This window comes from Paramecium tetraurelia, assembly GCF_000141845.1.
Source record: "Paramecium tetraurelia macronuclear, complete genome".
In the NCBI taxonomy this organism is placed as follows: Eukaryota; Ciliophora; class Oligohymenophorea; order Peniculida; family Parameciidae; genus Paramecium; species Paramecium tetraurelia.
The window spans coordinates 814,775-841,752 of NC_006058.1; the positions used below are offsets into that span (position 1 = coordinate 814,775).

Sequence of the window (26,978 nt, forward strand, 5' to 3'; positions counted from 1 at the left end):
ATTGAGTTGATCAGAGATTGCAAAAATCAGGATTAAAAGTATATTTATTGAATGAGCTGAATAATCTATAATTGGATTAAAGAACAACAGAACGCAATTTAATGATCGTTTAACTTATAACTAATGCATTCAGTTTACTATTTATATTCTTATACTCTTTATATGAATATTCTTAAAAATGTTCGATTATTCTTAAATAATCATTATTTATAAATAATATTATTTGCGTTTAGAAAATGAATTGCATGAGAATATAATAATATTTATATTATATATCAAAATAATGTTCCACTTGTCATAAATGGATTAAATATTCTTAAAATCTTTGGCAGATGTTGTAAGAACATCAAGGACTACATCCCAATATGACAAGCTAACATTTACCACTTAAACAATAGCCGATATTAAAAACGAAATATAAAGTAGATAGGAATCAGTGAGATATTAAGCATTGTTAAAATTGTTCTTTGTATTTAAATATTTCTATAAGTAAGCTAGCTATGGAGGGGAATAACATTAGATGGGCAGAATTTCAAATCATAAATTTGATGGGCTGTGCAGATTTCTAATTAAAATTAGGTGCTTAATTAGCAGCGCATTTAGTAATTGATAGCCAAAGCCAAGGTCTCATTATGGTTACAAATGTATTTTAAAAGGAATTTAAAAATGGTCATGTTGAATGCTCTGCTACTTTAAGTTGTTTGGGAACTATAGCAAATAAAGATTTATCAGATTCCTTATTAACACATGTTTTAAAACTTACTACTAATACTAAGCCATTAATAAGAAAGAAGGCAATAGCAGTGTTATCTAAAATATTTACGATAAATCCATTGAATATTCCTGGCAACTTAGAGATGGTCATATAACAATTATAAAAAGAATCAAATATTTCAGTCTTGGCATGTGGGATTAGTTTATTTTGTTCAGTAATGAAGGTTGCCCCAAAGCTCTATCCTTTATTTTTATCAATTGTTTACGATTAAATTTCTAAGTAAAAATCAAATTGGTTGTTAATAAAACTTGTTAGAATTTCAAATAAATTGATATCTTTAGAACCTAGGTTTTAAGGTAAGTTAATAGAACACTACACAAGATTGCTTAATTAGACAAATTCTAAATCTTTGTAATACGAACTAGTTTATTCAATAATGAAGTATTTTAAAAATCATTCACAACTTTATGAAAGTGCAGGAGATATTTTAAAATAATTTTTAAATCATCAAGATCCTAATTGTATATATAAATCTTTATTCTTAGTGAGATGTTTGGGATTGGAATGCTTAACACATATTTCATCATCAGCTGGTCTAATGGAGTTTTAAGAACAGATTCTAGAGAGTTTTAAAAAAAGTGATTACTTTTCAAAACTATAAATTTTATAGTTGTTCAAAGATTTTACAAATCAACAGAATTTTCAAACAGTTATTGAATTCTTTTTAAAATATTCAGATTTGGAAAGCAATCATAAAATTATTGAATCATTAAGTAAGAAATATTTATTTTATAATAGTTTTCATAATAATGAAAGATAAATTTATTAATGTCGATGACCCTGAGAAATTATTACTTGTGTATATTCCAGTTATTGCTTAAAAAATAGACACTATTGACAATGCTATTAGATTTAAAGAATTGCTTTTTGAATTGTTAACAAGAGTTCCTGGATTAAAAGTTTACTCAGATTAACTGTGCAATCAAATACTTTAAACATATGCAATCTAATCAGATACCTTGCAAGGACCTACTTTGAATATTGTTTAGAGACATACTTAATTAAAATACTCCTTAAATCATAGAGAAATAATTTTTAAATCTTTAATTATGATAGTGGGAGAATCAGTTAAATTATTGAAATTAGATGCCCTTACAAATATAATTAAATTCTTAGAATAATTGAATATATTGAATTGTTATGAATCATCCTTGTCCGATATAGATTCATTACTATTTAAGATATACATCCAAATTATTAAAACAGATCCATCGAATGATATCATTCCATAAATTGAACAACTAATAAAGAATATTTATAATAAATTGCACAACATTTCAATTGTGAAAATTTCATTCTTTTATGAATCCTTCATATTGAATAAGACAAAAGAATAATTACAATAATTATATAATTTATATGCCGAAGATTTACCTCCAATTAATTTAGAAGTATTACAATTTATCATTATTAGGCATAAAAATTGATTAAACCACCTGAAGGATTGGATATCACTCAATCATTCTAAATAGATATTGAAGAAATTGAAAAGATTAAGAATTCAAATAATGATTAACTCGAACAAAAACCAATAATTTAATAATTAGAATAAGCAGATTTAGTATCAAAAGAGTAAGAAGATCAAAACACTCAAATATTGAAACAGGAAGAGAATGAAGAAGAATTAAAACCATTAAATACTAAGACAGATCCAATTCCTAAGAAGGTATTTACAATCAACAGAGATGAAGAATTACCACCTGGTGTAAATTAGAACGATATAAATTAATCTAAAGAAGAAGAATGATAAAATTATTTATAAAGTTCAAAAAAATGATTTAATTGTATTTCACATAATTTTATCGGAATTTCTTAAATTTTAGTGACATTTACTTATGGAGAAAGAATTATTAAAGTACATATAATTTTAAATAATACTCAATATAAATTATTATATAAATCATGAGCTAAAATGCAGTCGTCAAGGCACTCAAAATGCTTGTTCAGAATAACTAAGAATTACAAGATAAGCTAAAATTTACTACTTAGGAAGTTTAGAGCTAGAAGAAGAGGTGCACATTTAGACCAGGCATATAAGTTACGAATCAATTAAATTAGTTTAATGTAAACTTAAATTCCTAAAATAGGCTTTGGTTAAAAAGGGAGAATGGAATGGAGAGATTAGCATTAAGGATTACAAAGGAACTTTTAAAATAGAACATTGGATTTATATTGAATAAGAATTACGTTCGTTAACTTAATTGTCATTACTTTAATTTATTAATACTTAGTTAGATAAGGAACATCTAAATATACTAGGTAGACTCATTAATTGGATAAATCCAATTGATTTTACTTTAATTTTGAAATAAAATGAAATTGATGATTTGGATGTTAAGGATTTCTTATATGATTTGCTATTAAACAAAATTAATTTTTAATAAGTAAGCTATTTACTAATATTACTAGATTTTTATTAAGAGCAATCCTGGAATTTACAAAGGCAGTTTCATAATTTAATTAGAATTATTTCTCAAAAAAGAATTCGAAGCCAAGAGACGAAATTATTTCTATAAATTAATTAAGAATCTTGAAAACTTCTCGATGGGATTGATTAAGATATTTTACAATGAAGTGGATTAACTCTCATATAAAGAAAAAATAGCAAATGCAGAATCGGAAATCGATTAAACATCATTTTATGATTTGAAAGTAGCAGGGTGTTTCACTAATACCAACTATAAAGCATTTTATAATTTAATATAATTACTCTATCATGAAGATCATTTGGAATAGCTAGTTGGATTGAATATAAATGATAATTACCTAGGAGAATTAGGAGAATTTTCAAAAGCATGTCAGCAATTTTCGACTTCCAAAGGTTTACTAAATTTGGAGATGAGTAAAACTATTAAAATAATTTAGGTAACTAACCTTTACTGCACAACTCTGTATCTGTAGAGAGTCTATGTGGTAATCGTTATGATCAATTAAGATTGTCTATGTTGAACATTTCATACAATGATAAAATGACTCCAAAGGTATTTGAATTAATAAGTTACAATATTTTAAATGACTTAAAAGTAATCAACTTTGACAATTCATTACCAGCTGAATTACCAACTCTATTAAAACTCTTTTATTTTATTGAATCTTATGATAAATAGATAGCAAATCTAAGTCGATTGACATAGCAAACCAAAATTTTGTAAACTCTTAACCTTGAGGAATTGGATTTGTCAACAGTTGAAAATTATAATAGACATGACTTGATGTATAAACTCATAAAGAATACTTGTTTTAATATTCATTCTAACTTAAGAAAATTAACAATATCGAATTGTGATGCAGGAAGAATGGAAGCCTACTATAAAGCATACAATGACTTTGTCAAAGAAATAAAAGCTAACTCTTCTAATTGCTACTATCAAAATTACAGAATTCCATTGGTCGAGATTTAAATTCCAGAATAAAGGTATTCAATGGAAACTCCAATCAATTTATAGTTTTTATTGTCACTAGTATTTACAACTACAGAAGATTATTTGTAAATGGAAAGTGTAACTTTTACTGAAGCTTTTAATGTAAATTAGAGAAATGAGGCCTTTAATGAGGCCCTGACAATAATCTCACGTTCAGATTAGAATGTTAGATACACATTAAAACAATTCAAAGGTATAAGAATGAGGTTTTATCTTGAATAAATTCATTTCAATCAATTAGTGTTCAACAACAATTTATCACTAGAAAAGTTTTATTTAGAAGATACTTCATTTGGCACTGATTCTGAGTAGTTTGAAGAAGGATTAACTACTTTTGTGAATGATCTTACATTGAACAATCAATTTTTTGGTTTAAAATCATTCACATTAAAAAATGCATATGGAGCCTCATTAGAACTATATTCTTCAATTCACTATTTGATTTTTCACAAATGCTCTTTCTTAGAAGAATTATGCTTGATTGGAATCACAATAACCATAAAAGATAAAAACAAAGAAATTTTATAAGAGGTAATGAAAAATGAATAACACTCTATTAAATCTTTAAAGACTTTAGAGATTGGAAATTTGTATGGAGAATAAGTATATGAAAATATATTTGAATTTGTTGTTTTGAATTCTTACATAAGATTGAATAAACTTACATTAATAGAGATACCTATAACAAACTTTTTAGAATCTATAATAACAAAAAATATCAATATTGAGGATCCTGATCATTAATTATCATAATTAAAGTAATTATCTTTGGAATCTATTGAATTACCTGACGTTAACTAATGGCAATTATTTGTATAAACATTTTTATTTAATATGAACTCATAATTAACAAGATTGAGATTAAAATCTATCAAGTTTTGTGAGAATATGTAGAAAGCAATACAAAAAGTGTTTGAAAATCTAATTAAAAAGATAGAATTATAAAATTAAATAATCAAACCAAGACTAAATTCATTAACTTTAGAAAGTTGTGAAATTTAAACTGAATTTTTAATTATGTTTGCATTGAATCCATTCTGTAAAATCAAAGAACTTTCATTAAATGATTGTCATGGTTTTGATAAATATTTAATGTCATCCAAACAAATAATTAAAGAGAATGAGCTAAAAGAAACATTAACATTGAGTTTGAATTCCTTTGTAGCCATTAATACAGAAATAGACGAAGCTTTTGAATGGTTCTTTGAAGATATCGTATTTAATGAAGCCAAATAATAATTAACTACACTTGTGTTGAGGAATTGTAAATGCCAGAAAAAACATGTGTAATCTCTTTGCAAAATAATAACGAATTTAAAAAACAAGGAGAAAAATAACAATTTGAAAAGATATTTTAAATTAAGAGACATTGATTTAAGCTTAAATCCTGATATCTCTGCAAAATAATGGAATAATTTATTTTCAATTCTTTTAGATGTCAATAAGAATAATCTAGTTTAATCATAAATTAAAGAATAACAAGAAGGCGAAAATAATAATGAAGGATCATTAGAGGTGGAAAATAAACTCTCAGAAATAAAGACAATAATCAAGAATTAAGATCTAAATTTAGCTGAAAAGATTTTATTCCATTATAATAAATTCCAATTTTAACCTCCTTAATAATTAAGGTACTTAGAGTTGGATATGAATTTGACTTATTCTCCAGAGGAATAAACTCAATAAATATATAAAGCATTAGTATGTGGAATTATTTGTCATCCTTTAAATAAATTGGTTATATTGAAACTATAAAATTTTAATATTGAATTGTTTATGAGAAATGTGGAAGAATATTAAAAATATGGATAATAATTATAGAGATAAATAAACGTAAATGAAGCATATAATTATTAATTAGAAGAAATTACAATGGAAGGGATTACAAATGATAGTGAAGAAACTACAAGATTATTTGTAAATTATTTTATTTGTTCTAAATATATAAATTTGAAGAAATTAGATTTATCAGGTTTCAATTATGGGATAATTAAAGAAATAATATAGTAATCATAATAAAAAGAGAAATATTATATTAATCAATTAAATTTGAAAGGAATTTCAGAAACATTAGATAGAGATAATAGTTTGAAGTTCTTCAAATATTTTATATTTGGTGAATTATTCCCAATTGAATGTCTTGAAATTGGAGAGTATTTTAATTTTGAGGGTAAAATCAACACAAATGATTGGTATGGATAAAACAAATATGAAAAAGATATATTGTTGAAGAAATTAAATATTTATTCAGGAGGATATGATATTGATAAAATAGAAACAATGAGCAATTTAATGAATGAAATATTATAGAATCCAACAACTTAATTAGATGAATTAACAATTACTGGTGATGAATAAGAATGTAGATGTTTTGATGCATTCTATGAAAGAGGATTGAAAGAGATCAAATAATTACATATCAAAAAATTAGTAATATCAAACACTGTGTTGATTGATGACAATTTCTTATCTTTATTAAATAAATCCAGAAATTTTTTGGTAAATTTATAATTATAGGGTATTACATCATATGCATAAACAGAAACCATATTAAATGAATAAATAAATTCATCATTAAATAAAGTATGTGATCTAACTGTAAAATCTATAAAAGGAGAAGATGTTTAAGTTTTGTAAGAGAAATTTTGTTTTAACAAAAACTTTAATTTTACATCTTTTACATATTGCCATTTAGACTCTTTTAATGAGCAATTAAATATTGGAAATGAATATGAAAAATTGAAATATTTAAAATTGAGTTTTGACCTTTATTATAATAATCAGGAGCAACTCAGTGAGGAATCCTTAAGAATAATTGGTGAAAAATTTATATATAATGAGTAAAGTTAACTTGAGGAATTAACTTTTCATCAATGTCATTTAAAACCTCCCGGAATTCAAGCATTAACAGAAGGTGCATCTAAATTTAGAAGTGAAATTGAATCAAGAAATAAATAAAGTTCAACTTAGTTAAAATTAAAGAGATTCAATATTTATTATAGTTTGTATATAGGATTAGAAGGTGCTGAATTAATAAACAAAGAGATTTTATACTTTGAATACATATCCATTGAGCGAATAGAATTGGAAGTTACAAATTGGAGTAGTGAGATGTAAATAGATCTTTGTAAATAAGCAATAAATTGGTTAAAATTCTAAAAACAATTTAAACGAACTTATATCAATCATTTACCATTAAAATATTTCGATATTGGAAGGAATGAATTTGTATAAACTGAAGAAGCATGGAATTTAACTTGCTCAACAATATTATTTAGTAATTTAACACCATGTATGGAAACAGTCTTTTTACATTTCATGGCTCTTACAGATGCCTCTACCGAAATTATTACAAAAAATGCCAGAACATATTTTGCATCCAAACCATCTGGATATGTCTATTAAGTTAAACGACTAAGTTTTTCTTATAATGGTTCATTGACACATAAAGGTTGGCTTGATGTGTCTTAGAATTTATTCTTTCACCCAAAAGTGGAATTATTAGAATTAAATATTTCAGACACTAATTTAGATAATGATCGAAAACTTTAGAATATCGTTGATTCTGCCATTCAAAAAGCAAAGAACTCATCCAACAGAAAACTTTCCATACACACCTTATTGACTCATAATACTGTCTTAAAATAAAAAATACAACCATATCTATCCGATTAACCTGAAGGTTACGGTCCTCCTCCAGATTTACCAATAGATATAGATTATGGAATGAATGATGTAGGTCGATTCGCAGGAACTCCTGAAGAGTTTGGCTATTTTAACTAATTATAATATAACATTATGTACAATCAGAGAAACTTTAAAACAGCAAGCTGGACTGAATAGGCAATAATTAAAGTCTCCTAATATCATTTGAGTTTAGCTAATCATTATATCTAAATTCTGAATGATCATTTCATAGAAAATAGAATGTAATCAGCTACCATTTATTTAAATTTGAATACATTAGATTTATTTTGCAATTACTTTAAATATACAACTAAAGAACCTGGATGTCCTTATCCATTTACATTACTTTTTTAAAATGACACATTTTTGGCTTTTAAATAATAAAATAGCATAATCTAAAAGATAGTAATTATAAATGCTTAAACTCAGGGATTAGAAAAGGTAACACATTAATTCATACTATACATTTGGGAGAATATCAAATCATATTAATCTTCAATTGATCAGATAATTATGGATTATTATTTAGATGACGATTTAATCGATGAAATGTTTAAATTAGGTTATACAGAAGCTGAGATTGTTTAATTAATCAGATTGATTCCACCCTCCAAAATTAGAGTATAAAATACTTTGACTTTATAAGCCATCAAAGCAATTTATTCAATTTTTTACGATACTAATCATTTTGAATATTCATCCATATAATACGATTTTGATAACTTTTTAAATATTGGTATTGGCTATGCTTTAAGAGAATTAGCTTATAATATGAAGCCGATTGGTTGCAGAAAGCTTTTTAAAAAGGTTTTATATAAAATTTGTAATGCCTTTGTTTAATAAACAAAGCAGTATAAATTCAATAATGAAGTCACGAATTTAAACAAATTTTTATCTACTAAGCAGATTTACTTTTTCTTCTTAGTCATAAATAACTTATTATTTTTAGCAATATGTTTAATCGCTCCTTATTTTTTTAGTCACTACTATTAAGGGGATGCATCTGCAGCTACAAGACAAGATTTTTGTATTAATCAACCTAATAAAGTGGCATTTTATTTATATTATTCTTTTGCTGGAGTCTCTATGATTTTGGAGGCATACATATATAAGAACATTATTTAACATGTACCAACATTTATCGAAAAATTCGCAATTTAGATCTATCCTAATGAAGATAGCTAAATCTAGTAACAAAAAGAAAATGATGAGAAACCAAAAAGTGATTATAAGAAATAAGGGTCTGTTTTGAAGAGTGCGCAAACATAATTAGATAAATTTGCTAATTCCAGTTAAGCTTATTGGATTAGTTTTATGAAAAATATCGTCACCAGCCAACTTGCTAAATACGATTAATTCAATGATATTTGCTTTATCTTAACTTGCTATTATTGTGATGAGTACATACTATTTTACCTTGTTTTGGCTTTATAAATATTTAATTAAGGTTTGAATATAATTGGTTTTTTCATTCAGATATTTAAAACAATATTAAATCGTAATATTGAAATCAAATAGTTGTCAACTCAATATATAACAGACTTTTATCGCATAAGTCTAGCAGGCAAAAATTAAGCAGTTGCTTTAATTCTAGATTAGGTTGCTCCATTTAATGTTGATATTATACCCAATAATTTTATTATGAGATTCTTCATGCCTAATTAAGCAGGAAAAGCTATTAATTCTTCAATAAAAGGATATTTAATTTAGTTTCTTTTCGAAGATTTACCCCAAATAATAATTCTGATTATATTTCTAATAAAATAAGCAATTAAAAATGGTGATCTTAAATGGAATATTATAATAACTTTACTGACCTCATCATTTGCAGTGATCACATCATTTTATAAGTAATATTATCAATAAATTAATAGATTTATGTCAATCAGGCCAACTTATTTACAATAGGAACACTTTGATGAATTATCAGACAAAAAAATCTTATCTAAAGAAGATGCAGCCCTAAAAGACTTGAGTTAAGAATATAATCAAATTGAAACATTTACAAATTTACTCAAAAAGACGGAAACAGTTTTAAATGTAAATGAATCTGCCATGCTGCTTTGAAGTGTCTGTATTTTTATAATGTGTGTTATAAATATTATATAGATTTTAACTTAATTAATTGAAATTATCAGGAAGCATGCGTTTCTTCAAGCATTTTTAATTGCTTCTCTAACCTATCAATTTCTAATTCCTATTCAGTTATTAAATTGGTTGCCTCCTCTTCTATTTTATATCTTTCCTTCCTCTCATCATTTAATTCCTTTTATAAATTCTAAATAATATCATTTCTTAAAATATCATAATAATTACTGTTAAACTTCAGTCACATTATCTTGATTGTCAAAAACGTCAGATTCTAGTCTATTACAAATATTATACATTCCAAACTATTTTTAATGATTTACAATTTTTTGATCATCTCTTCACTCCATTACTAAATTTCATTCTACCCTCCAAAATCTGCCTATTCATTAAATTCTATAAGTTCTCTATACAATTTTTATGAAAGTTCAGTAATTTAATCCTACTTAATAGATGGTATTTTTTATATTTCTTATCTATCTGCTCTTTCCTATTTCTATTCTTTAGGCAAAAGTAAACGAGATGCACTAAAATTAATCTCAATTTATGAATACCTTTGACTTTTTTATAATTTCGGTTGAGGAGCAAAGCTTGATTCTTTTGTTTCGAAGAGTTTTGGAGTAAGTGTCTCCTCGATCTTAAAACTTTTTTGTTTATTCAATTTGTTTAATTCACAATGCTTTGAAAATAATCCAGGCTTGATATTGCTTCCCAATCCACTGGGTGACAGTATTAATTAATTATTTTTTTTTTGCATATAAACTTAATAAAATTAAAACAAAAAACTACTTAAAGCAAAGAGTTATATACTCATTACAAATAATTCATAGTCTAATTCATTCAGCAATATTTGAAAATTCAACCTTACCATTATCAAATAGTAAATATTTTTAAACCTAATTATTTCTATTTAGCGATCCTTTCGTTTTTCTATAATAGAATGATACCAAGATCAATCCCATTATTGATCCAGCACCCATCCAAAATGCAAATCCGAAGTATTTGATTTCTATATATTGGTATATCAAATGGATTACTTTAATTATATTAGAATAAAGACAGAATTGTTAAAAAATATCCAACATATCCACATGTCAATAGTAAAATAAATACTATTTGAAGTAATTTGCCTTTCAATTTACACAAAACACAAGGATTGCCTTTTTTTAAGTAGACGATTAGACGAACAACTTCTAAAATCTGTATATTATATTTCCTTACTTAAACTAAAATCGCAAATACGATAAAACAAAAACAAATAAATCCCACATCTCTCATATCGCTACATAACAAGTTATTAGTGACATTCATGTTTTCACAAAAATCTGAGTACCCTTAATATTATTCAATATAAATTAGTTGAATCCATATTTTTTCTTCCTCTTCCATTTAAAATTAATACCAATTTTTGAATGATAATGCTAATATTTATACTAGATAAATCTTATTGAAATATTATTTACCACTCATTCCAAGTATTTCTACGATTAAAATAATAAATAATCTTTTTTTTAGTATTTTCATTTTATTTCTTCTCATTTGCTTCAGAACATCTAACACACTCTGATGATGATTTCCAGTTGAATCATTTATCAAATTCTTTTCATTATTTGAAGCCATTTTTTACTATTTCCTAATTTTATTCTTGCTAATACTATTAATGAATAAATAAATTAAACACCATAACTATTCAAAATATGAGAAATTTTAAATTTATATAGAACTAAAATTTTGTATATATTCAACAAGTTTATACTAATCATAGCACTTTTTATATACTATTATCGTAAGAATATTTCATAAAAAATATAAATATTCAAAATCTCTACTAATGCTTATTTGTTTTCAAAGGAATTAGTATAATATATAAATTTACTTAGATATGCAACAAAAAAGACTGCCTAACTCAACCTATTTAATCCTCTCCTACATATTTGAAATTCAAGTCTATAATCATTTGTCCATGATTCTACTCAATTATTTTGTACTTTATTTATTTTAGAATATTAAATAATAATTCAAATATCGTTGTTATAACTTTCTCCTTAAAATTATTGTGGATAATTCAGGATTAGAAACCTTTATTTCTTATTTCTCTTTATCCCAGTAATTGAAATTCTTTGTTTAGATGGAATTTTATGCAATTATAAATTAAATAATTATCTCTAAGATATTTATCAATTGAGATATAATCGAAAGTTAATTTTGATTTTAAAAAATAGGTAAATAATTGAGTAATATTTTTAATCAAGTAAAATTGTGATGTCTGGTTGCTTTACGCTACCATTTCAAAATTGAAAATATTCACTTGCAGTTAAATCCAAAAAACTAAAATGGTTTTTTGTAAATTTAGAAAGTTACATCGGGCTAACAATTAATTAGCAATTATCAGTAATTAAATTGAAGACTAAATTTATCGTATTGTTTGCTTGTAAATTTTTGGATATTTATTGTTTATATTAATATTATAAACTCAAAAACATTAATCTTTTTTTCTTGATACATGCCAGTTTGAAGACTATAATGTAATTTTAAGATCTGCTTTAATCTCAGTAGGTAGCTGAAATAATTTTAATATCAATTATTGACTAAATTTTAGTGCTTTTTCTAAAAGTGAAATTTTTATTATTTTAAATTTTATAAAAGTGTCTTATTTATAATATGATAAAAAAATACTATCTTTTTGATTTAAAACGATTAGGATTAAAAATAAGACCATTTTAATTCAGCTTAATAGATCATTTTATAATTGCTATATTTTAATTTTAGAATCCACTTCAAAGGACAAATATCTTTGTAAACTAAATATATTGTCATTATGAAATCTTTAGCAAAAAAAAAGATAATTTAATTATTTTAATTAATGATATAACTTAATTAATATAAAATTAAAATTTTAGCAATTATTTATATATGGATAGGATTAAAAGTAAATTTTAGAATTCAAATAAGGTTGTATTTTTAGGACAGCCATTCTTGTTTAATACCCTGATATATGTGTGAATGTAAAAATAAATAAATATAACTCTCAAAAATTTAAAGGAGTCTAAAAATTTATCAATTATTTTATTATTTCTTCCGAGTTGTTTTAGTAAGAAAGAAAGCAGCATAAAAATGATTAGTCAGAATTTTGAATAAGCTATTTATAATGAAACAGTATAAGACTGTGTTAAATAGGTTAAGACGATTCTCTGATTATCTTTAATCCAACTCAAATATATGATATAAATTCTAACCTATATTCTAAAAAATCATTATTAAAATAACTATTTAAGATACTGCTAATGGGTTTCATTGTCAGATTAATAATAATTGAACTATTCTAAGTATGTGTATGCTTTAGATCTTTTAAAAATGAATTCAATAAGGAGATATTTCAAAAGTCTTGTCCAAGTTCTCATTAATATTGGCCAGACATTTATCCACATATGTGTGCAGGTATTTTAATTATGCAATTCAAGGCACTCCAAGGGATTGTAGTGGGACAACTTAACTAAGACAGATTATCGTAAATGATAAAGAAGTCTTATGTCATCCATAAATAAAAGGTTATATCCTATATGGAAATTACGATACTCATCTGCTTCTAGGATGGTGGCCTTATGTAATGATATACTCATATGATTCAAATGGAAATTTAATTTTTACAACTGAAGCAATATCATATTTATATAATAATGGTTGTTTAATTGGATAAAAGTATGCTGGAATTTATAAATGCATATATTGCAGTGGTGTCAATTATGGTTAGAACTGTGCTACATCTCCATAAACTCCAAGTAAAATTGTAGATTTAATCTAAAGGGTGTGGTTAATTTTGCAAGACATGTGATGCAACTAATACATAATGCGCCAGTTGTATTGCTGGCTAATCTCCATTAGATAGCAATGATCTAAAATGTACTTTAGGTACTTTTCAAATTAATATAAAGCATGTTAGCCAACCCATAAATCTTGTTAATTAATTGATTCTGTCTATTCATTTAGTGGATGTATTGATGGTTACGAATTTTTAAATGGAGAATGTGTTTGTATGAATTAAATAATTAAAATTAGAATGTCCAATGAATTGTAAAGTCTGTTCTTCAGGAGAGTGTTCATAATGTATTTGGCCTTACACTTTAAAAAGTTCGTTCTGTTTTGAAGATAGAAATTGCATGAAATACGATTATATTTATGATTCTGATGGAATACCTGTTGATATTAATTGCCAACAATGCGATGTTGGATATTTTAAAAAAGGAACTAGATGCTCTTGTTAAAATATAATTTAATTTTAGCTTGTTAAAATGAACCAGGATTGGAGAAATGTTTTATTTGTCACAATGCGAACGAATGTAAGAGCTGTTTTGCAACACACTAATTAACTGCAGATAAAAAGTGTGTTCAGAATACTGCTGGATGCAATTCTCCATGCCAAACTTGTTTAGTAACAGATCCAAATTATTGTACTACCTGTTTTTATTAATACAAACTGAGTGCAAGAATTATTCCGGGTTAATGTGTTTGTGATTAAATTGGAGGATACGCAGAATTAAATGGAAAATGTCTTTTATGTACTATTGGAGATTGCTAAACATGTACTTTAAAATTTGGAGATTGTACATCATGTGATCCCCTTCGGAATAGAATACTAATTGGAAATACTTGTCCATGCCTTTAAGGATATTATGATACAGGATTAGAGGATAAGATTTGTAAATGTAATGAACAATATATTCTATTTTAGAATGTTATCCTTCATGTTATAATTGTTCAGGACCATTTGATACTGATTGTACTGATTGTGGAGATCCAAATGTTTATCACAAATAGTTTTTCAATGGTAAATGTATTTGTGCCTTAAGAACAATTGAAATTAACCAAAGTGATGGGTCAACTTTGTGTCAACGTAAGAATACTTTTAGAAAAAATTTAGCTTGTCATCCAAGATGTGAAAAATGCCAAAATCCAGCTGACAGTACATCAAATCAATATTGTACAATGTGTATAACAGAACAAATTAGAGTTGTTTCAGATGATTTGAAATGTATTTGTAAAAACGGATATGGAGAGGATGGAATTCAAGACATTTGCTTTAGTATATCTCAATATTAATTCTAAGAATGCCATTATTCTTGTCTTCGATGCAATGGACCATTATCTAATAATTGCACAGAATGTTCAAGCGAAAATAATCGCTATTTGAATTCAGATAATAAATGCTTATGCGGTTCAGCCTATTATGACACTGGGAGAAACGAAGTATATTGTTATTGTAAAAATGAGTATCATATTTAGTGGCTTGTTTTCACTCATGTACAAATTGTCTTACTGCTGGAGAAGATTCTTGTACTGCCTGTCCTTCAACAAGAGCACCTGATAGAGTTGGTGCAACATTTAAATGTTTTTGCAAGGACTCTCACTATTATAGTGATCAAGCCTAATTAGAATGCTTGGAATGTCACTTTACTTGTAAAACATGTAATGGGATAGAAAAAACTAATTGTTTAACTTGTGACTTAAACTACAGATAATTAATAATATCTAAATGTGAATGTCCTTTTGGGTACTACGATGTAGGTGAATTACAATGTTAAAGTAATACTATTGATAACTTAAGAATGCTATTATGCATGCAATACCTGTTTTGGTTCTCAAATAGATAATTGTATAACTTGTTCAAATCAAAGCAATAGAATAGTTAAAGCAAATTAATGTGTTTGCAAAGATGGACACTTAGAAAAATAAATTGGAGATTAAATTTGCTTAAGTATCAAAATAAATGATTTATAGAATGCTCATATAGATGTGCTTCATGTAGTGGGTCAATAGATAATTGCGATAGTTGTCCAGATTTCTCGTTTCGAGATCTTGGAGTTAATAATTCTTGTTTGTGTCCTCCTAAATACTTGGATTAACCTGAAAATCCCATATGCATAGGTAGTGACTAAATTTATTTTAGCTTGTCATAATACATGCTTGACATGTAGTGGAGGTTAATCAAATTAATGTACATCTTGTATTTCCTCAACCGGAAGATTTTTAAATAATTAAGGAGAGTGTTAGTGCTCTCAGAAATATTTTGATAGTGGACTCCCAGAATGTTAAGGTATTAAACTATAATGTTTTTCAGCTTGTAGTAATCTTTGTTATGAGTGTAAGACTTCTTCAACTAATTGTACCTCATGTCAACCAGAAAAATATTTAAATGGAAACACTTGCCTGTGCAAAACTAAACTTTAAGGCTTGAAAATATCTACTTATTTAAGTCAATAATTTTGTTCTGGTAATCATCTAGATTAAAAATAGTTTGTCATTATTCTTGTTTGGTTTGCAAGGGACGTTCCTCTTCAGAATGTGATTCATGCTGGGACCAAGATAAGAGAATTTAGTAAGGTACAACTTGTACTTGCTAACCCAATTACTTTGATGTAGGAATAGCTAAATGTGCACGTACTAATTCCCGTTCATATTAGAATGTAATTTTAGATGTCAAACCTGTGCAGTATTAGATACTTAATGCCTTTCTTGTCCTCCTTAAAGTTTACGAGTATTAATACAATCCTAATGTTTATGTCCATCAAGCTATTACGATGATGGAATGAATATTATTTGTTAAAGTAGATATAAAATTGATCAATAGAATGCCATTATTCTTGTTTGACTTGTTCTCAAATAGCTGCAAAATGTATGACATGTTCAACAACAGCTCAAAGATATTTCAATAGCATTGTAAACTCTTGTTCTTGCAATGATTCTTATTTTGATAATGGCATAGAGGTTTGTTAATAATGCCATTACTCATGTTTGAATTGCCAAGGTTAAAATTCAAATTAATGTAAGACATGCATAGATAAGAATATTTCTTTTAGAGTTTATAATGGAGGGACTTGCTAATGTTTGATAGGGTATTATGATGATGGATCATCAGGCAATTGTAAGAAATGTTCTGTTTAATGTGTGACTTGTTAAAATTATTCTACATTTTGTACATCCTGTCCAACTACAAGACATTTGAATGGAAATTAATGTGATTGTGATTAAAGTTATTATGAATCTGGACAAGAAAAATGCTATTAGTGTGATAAAAGTTGTTTAAATTGCATTACTAATTCTACTACTTGTACTGAATGTGATTAATCATAATTACGAATTTTAAACAAAATAACTTGCAAATGCCAATGCTAAAATGGCACAACTGAAATTAATGGAGTTTGTTAATACTGTGATATTTCTTGTTAAACATGTTTAAACACTGGGACTAATTGCACGTCTTGTGGCTTAATGAAACAATTATAAAACAATTTGTGCATATGCATACAAGGCACATATGAAACAGGGATTGATAAATAATGTTAGTTATGTAATCAGACTTGTAAGACCTGCATCAATCAAGCTAATTATTGTTTAACTTGTTCAGATGAGAATTTTAGAATATTGAAAGTTGGAAATTAATGTCTTTGTAAAGATGGATATTTTGAAAGTTCAACTAATTAATGCATTTAATGTGATTTATCTTGCTTTACTTGCTAAGGCAGTTCTAAATATTGTTTATCTTGCGATCCTGCATTTCATTTATAATTAAGTAATTAAAATAAATGTATTTGTGATTCTGGTTATTATTTTAATACTTCAACTAAGCAATGTGAAGGTATATCATTTTTCTTTATTAATATTAGCATGTAATATAACATGTAAAGAATGTTAAAGTGTATCATAATGTATTGAATGTGAGCCAATGACGAGATATAATGATCGAGATACTTTTAAATGCCTATGCAAAGATGGGTTTTATGAAACCATTGAAAAAATGTGCTAACGTAATATATTATTTTGTAAACTTCAGCATGTGATATGACGTGCAAGACATGTGTAAGTTAATCAACAAAATGCTTGACATGTGAATCTATACATTTGAGATCTTTTAATAATTCTAACAAATGTCCCTGTTTAGATGGTTACTTTGATGTTGGAATTGAAATGTGTCAAAAATGCAATGATTTATGTAAAACTTGCTAGTCAATATCAACCTAATGTTTGTCATGTTATGAGACTGAATAAGTTAGAATATTAAATAGTAATATTTGTATCTGTAAATCTGGATACTTTGATAATGGATCACTGATTTGTGAAAGTAATACCCTCTATTATTGTTCTTAGTGTGTTCAAAATCTTGTTTAACCTGCTATGGAAAGAGCGATTATTGTACAAGTTGTGATCTTAATATGAATAGAATTGATTAATCTGCCATTCATAAATGTCCTTGTTAAACCAATTTTTTCCAAGATGAAAATGAAGTGTGTCAAAGTATATATATATCACTAGTCTAATTTTAGAGTGTCATCTTAAGTGTTCCGGTTGTATTTCATAAGCCGATAAATGCATAAGCTGCTATGTTTCTAATACTTCTAATCGTTTAACTATTTCATTAAATTGTAATTGTAAAGATGGTTATTATGATGATGGAATTTAATTCTAATGTTAGAAATGTAGTTATCAATGTAAAACTTGCGTCTAGTCATCTTATAACTGTCTAATATGCTTTAGTAATTTGAGAGAGGGAGTACCTGCATGTAATTGCAAACCTGGCTTTTTTTAAAATGAATAATAGGCATGTGAAAGTAATTATTTAATAAAATGTTTAGCATGTGATAATAAATGTAGTACTTGTGAGCAAATACCATCAAATTGCACTTCCTGCAAAGGTAATAGATTAAACAAAACATGTGATTGTTAAGAGGGATATTTCGAAGCTGGATAACCAAATTGTATTTGTAAGAAAGTTTCATAAAATTTTTAGAATGCGATTTTTAGTGTTTGACGTGCATAGGAAACTAATCTCATTGTTTGTTATGTAGAGGAGATCGTATTAATATTCCAGTTTGTAAATGCTAGGATGGGTTTTATGATGATTATTAAAGCATGGACTGTCTTCAATGTGAATAATATTGTCAAACTTGTAATTTAGAGGGTTGTTTAACATGCAATGGAAATAGGGTATTATCAGAAGAAAAAATTTGTGATTGCCCTTTGGACTCAATAAGCCACATTGATACCACATGGTGCTCAAGTATATTATTATATCTAGTACTTATAGCATGCGAAGTTGCCGTCATAGATGTTAGATTTTCAGATGATTTACTTTCAATAAAAGTTTTATTTGATTTTTCTTTAAATAGAAATTATTTTTAATCATAGTTTTAAGAGAAAATTTGCTATAAATTCTTAGCTGATGAAACTATTAAATAGCTAGGAAATAATCCAGATTGTTTCTTAGATTAAGAAAATGAGAAATAAATTATTATTAAATTAGGTTCTAATGCTACTATTCTCCCAGGAGATAAAATAATATTTATTAATTATTCTATTGGACATATAAATTGCTTAGCAAAAATAAGTAAATTTATTTTTAATTACTTAAATCTTCCTATTAATTTATTACCACCTTTAATTGAGTATGATATACCTCAATATAGTTTAAATCCATGCGATGATAACATTATTTTGATAAAATCAAAAAGTCAACATGGCCTTCGAAGTATTATAAGCATAAAATGGTCTTATTTATTAATAGGGTAAAGTGGAAATGCTAATTTAGAAGACTTTGTTTTACAACAAACTAATCTTTAACAATTAGATCTCTACATTCCAATTTAAACTCTACCAAAATAATCTTCAGTAACTTTTCTTGTTGAATTTCAAAATTTTATCAAGTAAAAAGGATTCTAACAAATATAAATTTAAACCCATTCTGGCCAATTGCCGACCATTCTTTGGTAAGGAAAGAAATAGTATTATACTTTTGAAATAATTTCGCTATATTTTAAAATTTTGAAAAAATTTTGTTCAGATTAAACTTAAATTTAGAAGGATAGATCATAATATTAAGTATCATTAGTTGAAATTCATAGAAATCGTTCTAATTCTAGATCATCAAGAGTAAAAGTTTCTCAAATAGTAAGTGATAATTTTTTTGAAGTGAATATAGAGAAATACACATTATCACCAAATACTGCATATACATTTAAAATGGATACTCAAGAAACTTCAACTAGTTTTTCATCAACTTAAAATTAAACGATTGAAATAATTTAAGGTGGTCTACTATGCTAGTTTATTGGCACAAAAAAAATTTAAAATTATAGAAAGGAGTCTATTATAAATATTTAATGCAAAGATCTTGATACTTAATATAAATGGAATGAAGATCCGGAGATAAAAATAGAAGTTAGCTGCACAGATTTAACAAAGAATAGTTTTTGCACAAATTCTAATAATATGATATTTTAAGTAAATAAAACTGACTCTATTCAAGTAATCCAAAAGCAATCTGTCAAGCCTTATAGTATATGGTGTTGGAATGTTATAGCATTTAAATAAGGGCGTTAATATTATTTTAAGTATAATATAGTGTTTTTAGATAATGATTTTAAAATTCTTGATGTTTCATATAGTAAAGGGTATGCAATTAGACCAATTAATAGCTACGAAACATTATAATTTGATTTTAATATTTCTTTTGAAGACAGATTTTATGTGTTAGAATATTAAATTGTTATTATTTATAACTTTGAAGTAATAAAGATACTTGAACCTTAATATTTTTAATATCATTTTCGGTTGTTTGATCATTATTAATATTTCAATCAAGGAAACTAATTTACTTTAAAATTTCTAGCATAATTTACAAACGATATAATGCCTAGCTAATATGATTTATCATTAACTTTGAATTAACCTCCTATTTGTTAAATTAAACTAGGTTAGCAAACCCTTTAAGCATTATAAACATCAAAAATTGTGGCAAATTGTGATTTATAAGAAGATTCTCCATATACTTATTAATTTAGATTTTTCATGAATATTTAAGACTATAAGGATTTTTAAACGTAACGATCAGATTATTCTTTGATTCTTAATAACTTTTAATAAACTAATGCTTTTGAAATGTATTTGCCTAAAAGCGAAGGAGTTGTTTTAATCTAGATTATGGATTCAAGAGGATCAATTACAAATATTGAATCCTATTAAAATATCACTGAATTTAAATTTAATTGTTCCGAATTTGTCCTTAGTAATTTATCTTTTAAAGAAAAAATTATCCTACTTTTAGAAGTGGCGAAGAATCATTATGGATAATCTGATTGTGTTAGATTGGCTGATTAATTGTTAAAGTATACTTTGAGTAATTTTGTTTCAGAAGACTTATTTGAATAATTATTGGTTCTTCAAACTTAAAAATTATATAAGAGAATTATAATTGATTAAACTAATTTTAATTCCACAAGAAGAACATTAAGTCAACCTGATTAAAAAGGTTGCTATGATATTTAAAAAAAACTAATTTTAATTAACCATTCCACTGCTTAAAAAAATTCCTCTGATGACACAATAGCTTATACAAAAGAATTTGCAAAATTAAAACAATTTTTTCATAAAATTCTCTAAACAAAAACAAGTTTAGAAAATCAAATCTAATAAAATGAAATCTTTATGAACGAACTTTTATTTTAATCTAAAGAATCCATTTCTAACTGTTTAGAAGCCATGATACTTTTTATCGATGATCAGTTTAAGAAAATATCTCAGACATCTTTCGAATCTGAGGCTGATAAAGCAGAAATATTTGGATTAACAGAAAAATTAATTAAGTTAATTGATGATATTGCTTTGCCTGCAAATGATAAAGTACAAGTAAATGGTTACCCATTTACTTTAAATGGTTAATAATTACAATATCAAACATCTAAAGTAACCAAAGATGTTTTTAATTAATAACTAGGCCTAGAAAAGGATTTGATGGATAGTATGATAGTCTACGTCAAAAAAGAATAGTTGAAAATTCACTTCAATAATTTAAATATCTCTAAAACGCAGATATATGAGATAAAAGCATTTTTGAATTAAACTTAATTAGAAATAGACCAAGAAACTTAAGTAAAAACAAAATTATAAAACTATCTGTACAAAAAGTAATATGTAAATTATGAACGCTTGAATACTGGTTATATTGTTGATATGACTGAATACTTTTACTGCAATGAAACGAGTTTACCAGCGTACAATTTCTAATGTGTTTAGTATACCGATAATGGATCATTGTCGTTGTGTACCTTATTAATATAAGAATAAAATAATAATCAATCAATTTAAATTTCTTGTTAATGTTATTACATGGGAATTATATTTTTTACTAGATAATTAAATTCATCTTAAAGAACAATAGAGATCCTTGAAATTACAACCTTATAGCAAGACCAAGATTCCAATTGTAATTTAAATAATTAGCCTTATCTCTTATTTCATAGTATTTATATAGTGTTTTCAATATTCATGTACTATGAACTAGAAAAATTAGAGATTCCAAAAATTATTGAATCATTTTATAACAAGAATCTTTAGAAAAAGAATATCATTAAATTTTACGATTTTCAAAGTATCTTAAGAATTTTTTAAAACTCTATCAAAGTAAGAATAAAAATTTATAATTAGTTTATTCATGAAATAGTTTGCCTATTTTACTACGACGATCCAATTATAACAAAAAGCTACAGATTCCTTAAACTTTCTATTTTTTTAAGTATTTTAATTCCATTATCTTTTTTTGAAACTGTTTTGATGATCGAAAAAACTTTCACTTCTATTATGATTGTCAATTACATAATTTTGCTATTTTTAAGAATAATCTTTAAGTTATTTGAAGCAATTTATAGATTTAAAGGAAAGTATAAGACATTTATAATAATTCTGTTTTTTTTAATCCACATTATGTCTTACTTTTTTTTACAATATTAGTACTAAATCAAGTAAAAATTAATATTAGATTAGAAATAATTGCGTCAAATAGTTCAATTACAATATGTTAATCCTAATTGGTGGAACTATAATATTGAGCTATGCATTTTTGGACCTAATATTCATTTTTCTAAGAATTGTAATATACAGCTAAATCACTTCATTAATAAAAATATAAGGATTAAATCCATTAAAATAGTTTGTCTATTTTTTTATTTAGCATAATAAATTGGATCAAATATTTTTGGATAACAATATTTATGATTTTTGATTCTTTATATTAATATATAAATATGTAGTTTTAAAAATAAGAATCTAAAAACATTTGTATCATGTCCAAATTAATTTTAACAATATATGTGTATTGATAATAATTAATAGAAATATTATGATTAAAAAAAAAGATTCTGAAACTCATTCAATAAATAAATATTAATATTAAAATTTGCATACACCTAAAAAATCAAAAAATATAGATTATATTAAGAATATTCATACAATTCTAAGTATTTTATTTATAATTAAATGATTTTACCCAGAGTTAAGAGAATTATTGAAAGAAAGAAATTGAAAGGTTAATAAATATTCTACTAATTTCCTCTAGGAATGTATCATAAAGCTACAACTCAGATTATGCTTATATAACAACTTTCTGTTAAAAGATATAAGTGCATTTTCTGGTGATCGAAAATCGCGTAATTAGAACGGTTTCAGATGTTATGATACAAATATTTTTCTAGACATTATGAAAAACAGAAATAAAGCTAAAAAATAGTCAAACCGTAACACAATGTTAAGCTAGGAAAATAAAATGAATATTAAGAGAATTAAGGAGATTTCATTAAACTATCATATTAATATAAAAATTTATTGAGAATTAATTTTTTTCTTTTTGAAGATATGAGCACATTTATTTCGACAAAATAAGAATCCTTTATTGAAAGACAAATAATCAACTAACAACCAGAGACAATTAAATAAGTATAATTGATTTTAATGAGTAGTATACATCGTACACTACTGAGCCTACATTGTTAAGGGAAGATTATGCAGTTAAGAAAATTGAGAGACCAGAGGCATATCAATTTTGGCATAAAAAAGAAAAATATAATTCTTATGCCAGCAGAGTTTTAAATACAAATTACAGATCATGTTCTGTTATAAATCCTGGACAGAGTTTTCAAATTAATAATGTTGGAAGCGGAATAAGCTAATCATAAGTTGATAATAATAATGAATTTTAATGCTGTACAAAACAATAGATGGTTGTTTCTGTTGTTATAGTATCAAGAGAAGAAATTGAGTAGCCATGGAGAGAAGAATGCCTTTATCTACAATCAGTAATTAAAGAGTTGGAAAAAAAGAAGGAAATTAAAATAGTAAAGGAAATAGATTATGCAAGAGTAATATATGTTGATTTTAACTAGATAAAAGAACTTGAAGAAGAGAATCGTCATTTGTAATTCGAATTATAGGAAGCTTAAGAGAGTACTCTCATAACAGAAAGAGTAACTTAGAACAACAGTGAAGTTGAAGTGTGGAAGAGAAAGTTCTAAGAAGTGAATCATGATTATAATGAAGCTTAAGAGAAGTTAATGAATGTCGAAATTGAATTGGAAGCCTTAAAGAAAGAAAAAGCAAGAGTATAAATAAATAAATATCCTAGGCAGCCACTGCAACTACAACAGTTACAAGATCAACAGTAAGAACAGGCACTTCCAATATTAGATAGGCAGGTTAAATTTGATATCGATCATATATTAAAGTGGATATATTTTAAATATTTTATTATTTTAGTAGTTATTACAATATTTATCCATGCTTTCCTGAAAAAATGTACTTTTCACATTCTCTTTTGGATGAAGAGTACAAAAAATACTAAGAAAGCAAAAAAAAAAGGCTGAATCAAATTAGTCCACTTATTCAAACTGTATTGTTAAGAATCAGATTATACTAACCTAATTACTAAAATATAGCAATCTAGTGTTAGCGGTGACTATGAATCCAATCCCCAAGATCAATTATTCTGATTTTTCAGTTTAAGTCAAAGAATAAAAATAAACTTAGTAACTTTAGGAATACCAATGTAATGTTGACTTACCAAACAAGAATGTTAACCATAAAGCGTATTGTCCATTTTACTAACCTTTACATAAAAGTTTGTATAAATGTTACTATACCACTCATTATCCTTCATTTATTTAAATTTTCATTTATAGTTTAATGTTTATTATATTGAATTAATCAAAGGATATTCAGATTTTCTGTCGTCTGATATTCCATTTTTTAATTAGCAGCATCAGCTTCTAGATTCCTTCATTAATTCCTTCTCCTGTCTTAGAACTGCAACTCTACCAAACCTTTTCTTATTCTGTGTTTTTTAAGACTTCGCATTCTTCCAAAAAAGCCTCACAATCAATAAGCTATAAATCTGATTTTGTAAACATAATCAGAACTCCTATCTATTTAAAGTTTTTGTTTTACATTCAATAATTCTATATCTTGATTTAACTTCATAAGCTACTCCTTAACTTATTATAAGTTTTCTTTTTTTGAAGAATCAATGACAAATATAATTCCATCTGCATTTTAATAATAATGCTACCATAAATTCGGTGTTCTACCCGCTAAATCAAATATCAAATAATCCTTATTATTAAAATCAACATTATAACCTTATCATATAATCTAAACCCTTACCTTCTGTTGGCTGAGTTTCAAAGAAATTTCCTCGCTTAATATATTCGAATATGGCTGTTTTTCCACTCTATTCCAATCCCACAATAACAAGTTTGGTTTTGATTGTTTATTAATTTGCTTAAGTTTTACAAATACAGCCCATATTCTATCAATAATATAATAATAATTCGAGTATCTAAGTATCTATGGATTTAATTTCAAAATAAAATAGCTCAAAAATAGATACAATATCATAATTCATTTCCTATCATTTACCTATTCTCTCTAACATTATTTCTTCTCCCAATTATCTACAAATAATAGCCTTTAAAATAATGTTATATTACTATTTGGAACTAGTTGTTCAAAATATCAATATATTTCTTCTGGTTTCTGACTTTAACCTCTTCTTTAATTAAATATGATATCACTTGTGACATCTTATCTTAATCTGTTTGGATCAAATTTAGATTACCCTAGTTTAGAAATAATGAAGACAGTTACTTTTATGCCAATTTTCTTTCGCATGTTATAAGTAAAACCCATGGCCTTTAGCAATCTTCCAATTCACAGTCTTCTTACACCATTTTATTTCATCAATTACATTATAACCCCATTGTTCAATTTATTTACATGTTACCTTATATTTAGTATTAATCTTCCTTATTAATAATTTTAATAATTTTACCATATTAAAATAATACCATTTTCCTACAATGTTTCTATGGGCATTTTTCTAATATTTTCATCAGTCATGAATTAATAAGCAATTGCAACTCCTCTTGATGGTTATGAACTTGACAATTACCTAGGTGGATCCATCATTAATACATCATATAATTATCTTAAAGTTTTCAACTAATCTTCCCTCAATTTCTTAAATTATCACAAATCAAATTTACCTAAAAATCCATAAGTTTTACATCAGTACATATGAGAATATCATAAACTCTATTTTGAATGTTATATTTTTTATTCAACATTGCTTCTGAATTTGACAATTTGTCAACATTGTATAATTCTTAATCCTATTTATTATATTTAAAAAAATTACTTTAATTTTTTCTTTTTACTTGTTTTGCTTCACCCTTTCTTCTCCCTTTCTTCATCCTGATTCCTCCAACTCTTCCAGATCTAAAACATCTTCTTCTTCATCAGAATTATCCGGATCTTCGAAATTCACTTTTTATAGATTTCCACTTCATCTAACTTCTTTCAAAAGTATATTTATGTTATCACCTACTAACTTTGATCTCTTCTTCATTTAACCTACTTATTGCATTACCTGCCTCTTTTGAATTATTAAATATATTTTTAAGTCGCATTAATCGTGCGTTATGATGCTCCATATTATTCAGCCATGCAAATCCTTTCATTAAAATTCAACTTTCGTGTGATCTCTCATTTTCCTCAGTTATATAAAATTAGTATGAAAAAAATTACTAATATTAATTATGTTTTAAAAATCTATAAATAATGTTGTAAATAAAAATAAACTAACTCATTAGGATCAAAAATATGAATTCTCACCTTTTTTCATTGAATTATCT

General features: G+C 25.7%; 5 protein-coding genes and 1 pseudogene across 5 annotated transcripts; 4 read left to right on the top strand and 2 right to left on the bottom strand. All coding sequences in view use genetic code 6, as the record gives it.

The window, feature by feature from the left end:
* The first annotated feature begins 283 nt into the window (after positions 1-283).
* PTMB.406 (Adaptor protein) lies at positions 284-2,522 on the top strand. Its single annotated transcript, XM_001347194.1, has 4 exons — positions 284-469; positions 495-1,488; positions 1,514-2,166; positions 2,190-2,522. The coding sequence occupies 4 exons, from the start codon at positions 284-286 to the stop codon at positions 2,520-2,522; spliced, it is 2,166 nt and encodes a 721-aa protein (XP_001347230.1).
* A 155-nt stretch (positions 2,523-2,677) lies between these two features.
* PTMB.407 (hypothetical protein) lies at positions 2,678-9,951 on the top strand. The annotated part of the gene is made up of 5 exons (XM_001347195.1): positions 2,678-2,839; positions 2,863-3,159; positions 3,185-3,617; positions 3,641-8,289; positions 8,314-9,951. 5 exons carry the CDS (start codon positions 2,678-2,680, stop codon positions 9,949-9,951), a joined length of 7,179 nt encoding a protein of 2,392 aa, XP_001347231.1.
* Positions 9,952-10,187: 236 nt separating this feature from the next.
* Positions 10,188-10,786, bottom strand: PTMB.408c (hypothetical protein). The annotated part of the gene is made up of 2 exons (XM_001347196.1): positions 10,188-10,246; positions 10,270-10,786. 2 exons carry the CDS (start codon positions 10,784-10,786, stop codon positions 10,188-10,190), a joined length of 576 nt encoding a protein of 191 aa, XP_001347232.1.
* Positions 10,787-13,579: 2,793 nt separating this feature from the next.
* Positions 13,580-23,013, top strand: PTMB.409 (Putative surface protein with EGF domains and furin-like repeats). Its single annotated transcript, XM_001347197.1, has 18 exons — positions 13,580-13,751; positions 13,777-13,881; positions 13,905-14,003; positions 14,029-14,229; positions 14,253-14,675; positions 14,702-15,229; positions 15,253-15,552; positions 15,575-15,724; positions 15,748-15,894; positions 15,917-16,240; positions 16,264-16,407; positions 16,431-16,574; positions 16,598-17,605; positions 17,634-17,774; positions 17,801-18,088; positions 18,115-18,261; positions 18,291-18,728; positions 18,755-23,013. 18 exons carry the CDS (start codon positions 13,580-13,582, stop codon positions 23,011-23,013), a joined length of 9,018 nt encoding a protein of 3,005 aa, XP_001347233.1.
* A 636-nt stretch (positions 23,014-23,649) lies between these two features.
* Positions 23,650-24,496, top strand: PTMB.410 (hypothetical protein). Its single annotated transcript, XM_001347198.1, has 4 exons — positions 23,650-23,730; positions 23,754-24,152; positions 24,177-24,392; positions 24,416-24,496. The coding sequence occupies 4 exons, from the start codon at positions 23,650-23,652 to the stop codon at positions 24,494-24,496; spliced, it is 777 nt and encodes a 258-aa protein (XP_001347234.1).
* A 1,183-nt stretch (positions 24,497-25,679) lies between these two features.
* Positions 25,680-26,710, bottom strand: PTMB.411c (annotated as a pseudogene).
* Between the last annotated feature and the right edge of the window lie 268 nt (positions 26,711-26,978).